At 37.7% G+C, this 11,109-nt stretch overlaps 1 protein-coding gene across 1 annotated transcript in view; it reads right to left on the reverse strand.

The window, feature by feature from the left end:
- LOC107709016 (A disintegrin and metalloproteinase with thrombospondin motifs 3-like) overlaps window positions 1–8,217 on the reverse strand; it is a 62,029-nt gene extending 53,812 nt beyond the window's left edge. Inside the window, exons 1-2 of the mRNA XM_016513412.1 lie at window positions 8,180–8,217; window positions 7,887–8,106 (exon numbers count right to left, since the gene is read on the reverse strand). Of these exons, the coding sequence (XP_016368898.1) occupies window positions 7,887–8,106; window positions 8,180–8,217 (258 nt within the window). The remainder of the gene's footprint in view (window positions 1–7,886; window positions 8,107–8,179) is intronic.
- Window positions 8,218–11,109: the final 2,892 nt, after the last annotated feature.

Raw genomic sequence — 11,109 nt, forward strand, 5'->3', positions numbered from 1 at the left:
TATATATATATATATTATTCTAATTATTTAATAAATAACCTTTCATCACAAATGCAGAGATAAAGAAGGCTGGCTCCTTCTTGTCAGCGCTGAATCTTAAAAACAAGACATCTCGCTTGCTTGAGAACCGTGTAAACATAAGTGCAAGCTAGTGACGGCACGTTCAGATTTCCCAGAATTCAGGGAGGTCCGAATGAATCTAGCAACCGCAAAGATCTTGGACGCAGAGATAGAACAGATATGCTTTCACAGCTTATGTCCGAAAATGAACCGGTACTGTTACTGCATTGCTTAGGTTCACAACACACAAGTATGTTTACTGTTTGGTTGTTCAAATGACTACGTGAAAATAAAGATGTATATTCTTAACAGGGCTTTTATTGTAATAAATTAATAACTGTACAAAAAATTATGGCTTAATTTAAGGTTGATTCAACTGCAATCAGGACCAATAATGAAATCATTTGTGTGTGTCTCTCTCTCCCTCTCTCTCTCTCTCTATATATATATATATTATTCTAATTGTTTAATAAATAACCTTTCATCACAAATGCAGAGATAAAGAAGGCTGGCTCCTTCTTGTCAGCGCTGAATCTTAAAAACAAGACATCTCGCTTCAGTGAGAACCGTGTAAACATAAGTGCAAGCTAGTGACGGCACGTTCAGATTTCCCAGAATTCAGGGAGGTCCGAATGAATCTAGCAACCGCAAAGATCTTGGACGCAGAGATAGAACAGATATGCTTTCACAGCATTCCATATCACCACGCATATCCTAAACTGGATTTGCTGTGGGTTTACCATGGAGACAAGCTAAAGTTAGAGATGGAAATAGTCCAGAGATTCAGCTGACGGCTCAACTGACAGCTGTCACGTTTGGTGTTAAAGGCCGCTTACACACATGCACAGCAAACTTTTAAAACCTGCACGCTCGGTGCATCTGGGTGAGCATTCATTACTGTCTGCATGTTGATTTATTCAGTGAACTGTATGAATCTGCAGCCTGCAGTTCGTAGGGTGGGGGACGCTCTTTGACACACAGACCCTGCAAGCCAAGACGTGCCGGTGTTGATGTTGGCACACATGCTCGGCAGCTGATCTATCTTTACCGTGACAGGCGTGCTTCCTCTCCCGCCTGATCCGTGCCATACCAATGACCTCATAGGCTTGAAGGGGACACCCTGCTATTCATAAAACCTGGAGGATGTGCTTTCAAATGCGCCACATTAAGGCAGTGATTACAGTTATCTCTGCCCATGCTGAGAGCAGCTGTCTGTGCATTTCTGCGGGGCGCGTTTAGAAGCACATGGACCTCCATCAGCGACCGTGTGTCCGATAACCCGCTGGATGGAGGCAGATAAAGCAAACAAACCTTCAAATGATATCTTCTGCATTGCATAAGAGCTCTAATGTGGGGGCTGTTTGTGTCAATCGATGCACTCCATCGATATAAAGTAGTCATCTGTACTGGATCCTGTATGTTCTGCTAGAATGAGGTTGGGTTTGACAGACTGTGGATAAGAGCAACCAAGCTGATCGATATCGGCTTGTGAACATGCATGCAGTGCAGCTGTCAGAAACAACCAGATTTTACAGCATGTTTGCAACGTTAAGGTGTGACATTATTCTTTATTCAGAAGTATTTCATGCATTTTGCATTTGCAACAAAAGGCCTAAAACATACAGAAAAGTATGTGAAATACAAATGCATCTAGCTTTGTGACATCGATTTTGTGTCAGTGCATTCTGAAATGTGTCAGACTGCAAGTCATAAAGCAACAAAAGCACTGCCTTTTAAGTCTTTTACAGTAAGTTTTCTCTTTCAGCTCAACTATGGTCATGGCGAAGCCACAGATTGAAGAGAATCTTACTGAGCAAGTTAAATTGTTGGCCTGTTTGAATGGAACACACTTTTGCCACACTGTTAGAGCCACAGCAGTTCATTATGTTGCTTCATACAAGCCTATATTGCAAAAGCTTGTCCATAAATTGGTCTACAGGGCTTTTCACCGTTTTTGCACACAGTATGAATAGCCTCAGCACCAAAACTCTACATGCATGGTCTGAAATAAATATGCATCGTTTGCATGCTGCAGACACAAGATGTGTGTGAAAGACTTCAGAGAGACATTTGGACCAACTCACACATGAGCCATAGAGCGGTCATCCATTCACAAAACATCAGAAACAACCAGATTTTATGTTTGCAACTCCACCCTTACCAAAAAGTAGTATACTTCAAGTTTATTTTAGTAAGTATACTTAAGTAAAGTTCAAGTATATTTTTAAGTATACTTTATGTAGTAAGTATACAAATATCAGTGTACAAGTAGTATACTTGTAAGTGTACTATTTCAATACTCCTTGGGACTAAATTGGCCCACTTTCTAATATATAAAAGTATACTTTTAAGTATAACAGTAGTAAACTTTAAGTACACAACTAGTTTACAACACAATGAAAACACGGGTTCTAGGAGCACAATTATAGCTAAAATATATTTAGACTTTTTCTAAGTATAAGTCAAGTATACTTAAATGTCATTTTAAGTATATTTCTGAGAAGTACAAAAAACCCATTTCTGAGAAGTACATAAAAAGTAGACTAAAAGTATACTTTCCTATTTTTAGTTTTAAAGAAGTATACTAATAGCACACTTGAATAAACTTCTTTTTCGTAAGGGCAAGTGGTGTCGTTATTCTTTAATAAGAAGCATTTTCATGCATCTTGCTTTTGCAATGTAAGGCCTAAAATGTACAGATAAGCATGTGAAATGTAAATGCATCTAGCTTGATTTTGTGTTGCTGAATTCTGAAACGTGTCACTGCAAGTCATAAAGCAACAAAAGCACACGTCGCATTCTCAGTTTTGTCGCTATAAGTGTGCATTAGCATGCATTTTAAGCCTTTTTCTCTTTCAGCTCAATTACTGTCATGGTGATGCAACAGAAGAGAATTTTACTGAGCAAGTTAGTTAAAGTTAGTTAAATTGTTTACCTGTTTGAATGGCACACACATTTGAAGGAAACTCTATCGCCACCTTGAGGTCTGTTACTGACAAAACAATGCATCATTTTATGTTGCTTCATACTAGACTATATTGCAAAAGTTCGCTTTTCTACCATATTTTATACTGTATTTCGCAGTTCGCAGTATGAATAGCCTCAGCACCAAAACTCTACTTTTGTAGTGCTACATGCTGCAGACACGAGATGCGTGAGAAAGACTTAAGAGAGACATTTGGACCACCTCACACATGAGTCTGCCAGAGTTGCAGCTTTCATAATCATGTCTGGTACGCTTCAGAGATTCAGTGCCACAATAAATGTTGTCTGTTCACATATTTATCAGAAGTGCTTCTGTCCTTAAGTCTTCATTACTGCGGTGCGCGGGTGGTTCGTTTACCTGCTGTATCGGGGTCTCAATGCAAGCGCAACTCACAAACAGCTTGACATTGCCTTCGCTGCTGCTTAATGAGACCATAATTATATATCATCCTTGAAGTTTACATAAGTTGTTGCAAAGGTCAGCAATGGTGTCAGTATGCAGTGAGCATGTTGCGTGCCAAAACAACACATTTCCTAGTACAAGATGCTGAGTTTAGTAAACAACTGTTTGCGTTCAGTCACTTTAAATTGCTGCAATCTTCCCACAGTGGGTCGATTTGAATGTAATTGAGCCCCTATTGGATGAAAATACTAAATATCACCACCTGGTTAATCAATGAAACAAATTAGAATTTCAAACTTTACTGATGCACTATAATAAAAGAAACCTGTGATAATTTCAGAATGAAATACACTAGTGTACTGCTTACTGTACTATGCTGAATACAACTTCAAAATACTATATGAAAAGTGCATTTTAAAAAGTAGTATGCTACATTGTTGTCACATGACCTAATTACATGCTTGTTTGATTCTGAAAATAGATTTTATTTATTTCATTAAAAATAGTTAAAATGCATTTCTGAAATCCAATCTGGCTTAAAAATGTCTGCATGGTGAAAATATAATAAAGATCACAGTTTGTAACGCAACTTCCAATTCATTAATTATGCTTAATGTATAAGGTCAAGTCAAGTGCATTATGGGATACAGTTCTTACTGTTGCATATGCACATAAAGACAAATATAGCAAGTTTTGCAGGTATTCTACTGTATGCACACTGAAAATGTGCATACTATGCAAGGTATACTGTAGAAATAGTACATCATGCTCAGAATGAGAAGAAGAATCAGAATGAGCTTTATTGCCAGGTATGTTTACACATACGAAGAATTTGTTTTCGTGACAGAAGCTTCCACAGTGCAACAGAATGACAGTGACAGAACAAAAAACACAGATAATAAAAAATTTAAATAAATAAAAAATAAAAAATAGAACAAGTAAATAAGGAATAAAAATATATAAATTGACAATTGTATGTGCAGGTATATTACAATAGACAGTTTTGCATGTACAGGTACTGTATATTATGTGCAAATTTGAGGTGTAGACTGAGTATGAGTGTTAGATAAATAAGTGTATGAGTGATCGGGTGGTGTGTACTTCCAAATGTCCAGCAATTCGTCTCTGGTGAAACTGATTGCAGGGATATAACTAAAGACAGGACAAACTAACAAAAACATAAAAACAACTGCGGAGCACGCCACGGAGGCAGCCATCACCGTCGGCACCATCTTGCAGTGCTCAGCCTCATTTTAACAAACATTTCAAACCTGTTATTCTTAATGCATTGTCATGCTTCTTAGAGCAGCTACACTCACACTTCTTTCCCACAACGTGATTAACAGGTTAAACCGACTGTCTATAACTATTTTACAGAGTAATCTTGAATATCTCAAGCATGCACATCATAAACTGTGAATGCATTTGCTGGCTGCTAATTGCAGTTTGCAAAACCATTAATGCTGCACAAATAAACACTTCTGCTGCAGGCCAGACAGCAGCTGGAGTCTGTCACTTTCATTTTCCCGTCCCTAAACTATATTTTCTTGAACAGCACAGAATGGCTGTTGTGCTCGGTTCTCGCAGGAGAGGCAGCGCAGTATCGGCTCTGTCTGGGACAGCGGCGCAGGAGACAGCGTGTCATTGTCCGCGCGGCCCTGACAGTGATTACCTAAGTGAGTAATCAATGTGGCCGTAATGAATGATCTTACTGTGTGCGCAAACATGCTGGAGGAACAGAGCCGCTCTGTGCTGCCCCTCACGGAAATCACTGCTGCTGATGGGAGTATTGAGTTGCACTGAAAAAGCAAAGCAATTTTGGCTGCCTCCTAAAGCTCTTTGATTAAACTAATAACAGTGAAGACTACAACACAGACTTCCTGTCACAAAAGTGCTGGGCGTGTGTCGTGCAGTCACAACAACAAAGCACATGCATATACATATGGAAGTTTATTTATGCCATGGTATGAAAATATAATAAGCTAATTGAGACTTTTTGTTTCACAGTTTTGGACTTTTTTTCTCTGAATTTTAAGTTTACATCTCAGTTCTGATTTTTTCCCCCAGAATTCTGAGTTTATATCTAACAAAATGTATGTATTTTCTCTCAATTCTGAGTTTACATCTTGCATTTCTGTCTTTTTTCTCAAGAATTCTGAGGTTACATCTTGGAATTCTGACATTTTTTTCCTTGGAATTCTGAGTTTATATCTCACAATTCTGACTTTTTTCTCCAGAATTCTTAGTTTACATCTCGCAGTTCTGACTTTTTTCTCGGAAATCTGAGTTTACATCTTGGAATTCTGACTTTTTTCCTCAGAATTCTGAGTTTACATCTTGGAATTCTGACTTTTTTTACTCTGAATTCTGAGTTTATATCTCGCAATTCAGATTTTTTTTCTCCAGAATTCAAAGTTTATATCTCGGAATTCTGACATTTTTTTCTCAGAATTCTGAGTTTACATCTTGCAATTCTTTAATTTTTTTTTCTCAGAATTTGGAGTTTATATTTCACAATTCTGACTTTTTTTGGTCAGAATTCTGAGTTTACGTCTGGCAATTTTGACTTTTCCCCCCAGAATTTTGAGTTTACATCTTGCAATTCTGACTTTTTCTCTGAATCCTCAGTTTACATCTCGCAATTTTTTAATTCCATGATAGAAATGAGCCTCCATACATAGAGACGCGTCACATAACTGTGAGTTCGTAAGACCCGCAGCTGCTTTCTTGCAGTCTTCGTTTTGATTTGAGACCACGCACTGAGGAATGACCACACTATCAAGGGTGCACTTACTCAGGTTTACAGGGTCAGAAGGGTCAACTGAATCCATGCGTGTTTGGGGAGATTTGGGATGGTTTGAGTCTGTGACCTGAACAAAACCTCAGGACAGCAAGACAGAGAACAAAACAAGGCAGAACTCTTGTTGTTCCTGTTAGGATAGGATGTTGACAGGTACACAGCCCTGATTTTGTTTCAGCTGCCAAATGAATGAATCCTGTCATACTCTGGGTAAATTTGTGTACTGTGACCCTCGGATAAGGACTTAAGGGGGACGGACAGACATTATTAGTTTGACAAACCAGGAAAGTGAAAGTATAATCAGACCTGGTGGGCATATGAATCTTACGTAAGAGCTGGAAAGACTGGAAACTACAGCCATTTGACAGATGATCATGTCCGGAGGGCAGCGGATAATCAGTAAACTCAGATTTATACAACAGTTTGAGTCATTATAATGAATGTTTGCATCCCAAAACCTGGTGAGCTGCAATCCTGGCATCTTCATGCAATATGAGCAGCACTGTTGAAGCATTTGATGCCCCAAAACACTGTCCAAATTTGGAGCCTTCCTATGCTGTACGTGCCCAAAAACTCTATGTTTGGAGAACAACTATGATTCCCAAAAATAAACTTTTATGCAACAATGGCCAAAAATAGGCAAAAACATTTTTTTCATGCACTGGTCAATTTTGAGATATTAGTCTGTTTGGCTTTTCATAATGTGTTGTTTCAGACTAGTGGAAAGAAAACTACCAAAATGCACTTTTAAGTGTTTATTGTAAAGCATTTATCTATTTGCGTCCATAGATTTCAATTACAATACAAATCTTTAAAAGTTGTTTTCTCCACTTCCGCAGCACTTACATACACCAAAACGTACAGTTTTATTCCATTTATGTCATTATTCTGAAGGTTTTAACTGTGGGGTTTGTTCATATAGAGTATCATTTGTCCTGATTTTATCATTTCATGTTATCTATTTGCGTCAATAGATTTCAGTTACAATACATATCTCTAAAGGTGGTTTTCTCCAAAAAAAAGTGTTTGTTTCTCCACTTCAGCAATTACACCAAAACTTACAGTTTTATTTCTGTCATTATTCTGAAGGTTTTTACTGTGGGGTTTGTTCATGTATCATTTGACCTGGTTTATATAACATTTTACTAATAAAAACGCGGTGAAGATGTATTTATCCTGGCTATTAACAGTATTTTCTGATTTATGGAGTGATAAAAAGAGAAATCCAAAATCCCGTCAGTAAAAAAAATATGTACATAATAAAACAAAAAATTTCAACCAGGCTTTATCCAGTGTTCCGATTTTTTGTTCTGGAAATGTATGCAAAATAGTGCATATTTAATTAAATAATGCCTGATTTGCGTATTTAAACATAACATTTCGACTGGGGAAGTATGGTGATATCTATTGATCTATCTATCTAATATATATAATATAGTATACCCTATTCACCTGGTGTCTTGCCTTTAAAACATGCTGTACATCTATTTATGCACTAAAATGTGCTCTAGGTTTGCATTTCACTGGTTTCCGAGACTCTGTATGCCCCATTTTTTGACAAAGCTGCACACACTTATGATGCCCAAGGTTGACATCTGACTGGGTTTTGAGACACAGCCAGTGTGAGCTGTTACTCACCAGTCCATCACAGTTACTGATGGCCACTGAGGCCCCTGAGAGCCAATGCACGAGACTTTTCTTCTGGAAGTACACTGGAAACTTTCCTCCTGGACGCGGTTCATGAGGAACGGTGTGTTGGAGAAAGTTGCGCGGAACTGCGGAGCATTGCGAGCGTCGCTCAAACTCCAGACTGACGGACACCGAGAGTTTCTGCAGAGTTCTGATGGACTGAAGTGGACTGGACTCAGATGGGACAACCCATCACTGAGAGCTCATGACGACAGCTCGAGCAGAGGGAAGGAAGAGCAGACCGCCTGAAGCTCCACACGTGGAAAAATGGGTCATACATGGTTAAATGTGCTTTTAATAATCAGAGGGAATGCAATGGTTAAAAGAAGTTCAATGCATTGGAAAGTCTCTGTGGCGCTTTTGTTGGACATTTATACTTTATATATATAATATAAATTTATTTATTTATCTATTTTTATTAATTGCAGAAAAATGTTGCCTGAATGCAAGTTTTAATGAAGAATAGTTTATCTGACTTTTAAATTATATATGTGGGAACAGAAATATTTGTAAATTATTTAAGACTTTTTGAAGTGCAGCTAAATACATTTCTCTCTTTTTTTGTCTGTTTGTTTAGAAAAATGAATGGAAAAGATTTAAAAAATTTAATTAAAATTAAGTTTTTATTTAATGTATGACATAAATTTCCAAACATGAATATAAACATTTTTTTAATAATAATAATTTGAAAACATTTGCTAAATTTGATTGCAGTATTATTTTAGCGCATTGACTGAATGCATATGTAAGAAAAATAGTAGCTTATCTGACTTTTTGGGGGGATAAAACATTGTTCAATGGATCAACTCTCGTTATTTATATGAATATTTACAGTATAAATGTGGGACCAGAAATAGTTTAAAATCAGTTTGAAGTGCAGCTCCCCCTACTGGCCGAGGATGCAGGTGCTCCAGTGCTGCCAATTTGCATGTTTTTGAATTAATTAGCAGGACAGACTGTGATTAATGATAGACCAAAACATCAGCATGATCTTCAAGAGCAAGACAGAATGACGGCTACCATCAGAAATCAGTTCAAAAGAACTCTCGAGTCCACTTGTTAGAGCTCTTTCTTTCACATGCAATCAGCTGTTTCCCACATACACAAGGTTTTTCTGATGACCAGCAGATCCCCAGAAGAGAGATGACAAAAAAATCCCCTGATCTCACACTCTATTGGCTGATAATAGACAATCATCCCCTATAAGGCCTTGTAAAGCAGATCCTGGAGGATTTTAGCGTGATTCAGGTGTGACTCAGATGTGAACCGGTCTTGTTAAGGCGCTCAGTGAAACAGACAGAATCATCTTGTTCCAGCTGTACTGAATCACACATGCAACCTTTTATAATGCTTGTTTAGTCTAGCATAAAAAGTCCAGAAAGCTTCATCGCTTGGTTTTATGTTAGTCATTCATTAAAGGAATAGTTCAGCCGAAATGAACATTTTATCATCATTTACTGGCCTTCACGTCATTCCCATCTCATGCTGTTTCCTTTCTGCTCTTTTGTATACAAAACTACTACATATCTTATAATACTTTATGGTGTTTATGATCGTGCTTATGATACTTGATAATGTACAAACGTCCAGCTTCAGCTGGAGCTTCACGTGTCTTTCTGCTGTCAGATTTTGATCAAGTAAGCGTCAGAATAACTGCAGTAATATCTCCAGATGAACACTTACTGGACTGAAGCAGGAGACAGATTACTGGAGATATAGAGCGACGACTGATATTTAGATCATTTTATGTCAGGATCTGCTCTACTGTTATAAAGATCTCATTGATTTACATCACAAGCAGCATCTGCATCAAATTGCATATTTTTGCTCAAGTTGTTTTTTCCTCCATATTCTCACCATATCAGACTATATGAGCCATAAAACCTGATGGAGCAAATATGATACTCAACAAAAAACACATATGCAATGTTTTGTCTAAAGGTTCAATCAACTGTTCAGGTTCACAAAACTGATTTTCTGAGTATCATTTCACATGTCAGGCTTTACAGGGATAAAGTAAAATACAACAAAAGTGATTCTGCTTCTTGACGGTGTAAATTATGCTGATCTGTCCCATGTGAGTTTGTGATTCAGACGTCAGTCAGACATGAGGAAACGTCCAGCCTTCGTCTGGTTCAGTGTGTCATTGGCATCACCAAATGAAATTGCAAAAATAATGACTGTTTTCAAACTGGTTTCCCCAAACACTCCCCCTGTCTGTCATTGGTTGGTTAAACACATAGTCCCGCCCCAAACTCATGCCATTGGTTGAGCCAGAAGTTGACATGCGACCCGCTCAAACTATTTAAACATCTAAAAAATGACACATTTCCACAATTCTTTGAAATCTGACAGTACACTGTCAATAAACAGCACAATTTGTTTACTGCCATCATTCTGAGGTACGTTTGTAAGATTAGCATGTAAACATGCATTGGCATTTATTAGTCACCATATGAATGCTATATCAGACAGAGCCGATATAAAGAGAAAATGACAGCAGGGAATAACCATTACAGAACAAAAGATCACATATACATGTGATGAAAGATTTCAGAGCGCTGCATGCTGAGCCTTACTCAATCATTATTCATTATAGTTAAAAGCCTTTATTTAATACAATTGCCCCATAGTGGCTGATAAAAGCTCTTTACGCTGCTGAGCTGAGCTTTATCTATCAATCATTCAATCCTTAACGCTGTGAAGTATTCAGAGGACAACAGGCCTGAACAACCTTCACTTTTCATCCATTTTTAAACCCGTTACAACTTTCAAGCAGGGCTTTGTTAAAGGAACAGTTCAACCAAACACAGGTTTCAACAGTTTTTACTGATGTACCCAAAACGACATTGGATGCCACTCATTTTCACTGCGTGGATAAAAAAAGACGCTGAGAAATTTTGACAGCATCTTCTTTTGTACTGCAAATGATTCTGACTGAACTATCGCTTTGAGACGGCATCATGTTTGTCTTGAGAAATGTTTCTTTTCTAATGATACATCGTTTCTCTCTCAGTCTCAGTTGATATTTCAGTGAATGTGTTTTATTGTTTTATTGTGAACTCAGTATTAGACACTAAAGAAATCCTTTAAAGGCCCAAGAGAGTTTTAATTTTGCAGTTTTCATCAGTTCAGCTGGTGCATGACGGGAGAATCTCAATCACACACGGTC

The sequence above is a fragment of the Sinocyclocheilus rhinocerous genome, unplaced genomic scaffold (genome assembly GCF_001515625.1).
Source record: "Sinocyclocheilus rhinocerous isolate Xijiao unplaced genomic scaffold, SAMN03320098_v1.1 scaffold1137, whole genome shotgun sequence".
NCBI classification, from domain to species: Eukaryota; Metazoa; Chordata; class Actinopteri; order Cypriniformes; family Cyprinidae; genus Sinocyclocheilus; species Sinocyclocheilus rhinocerous.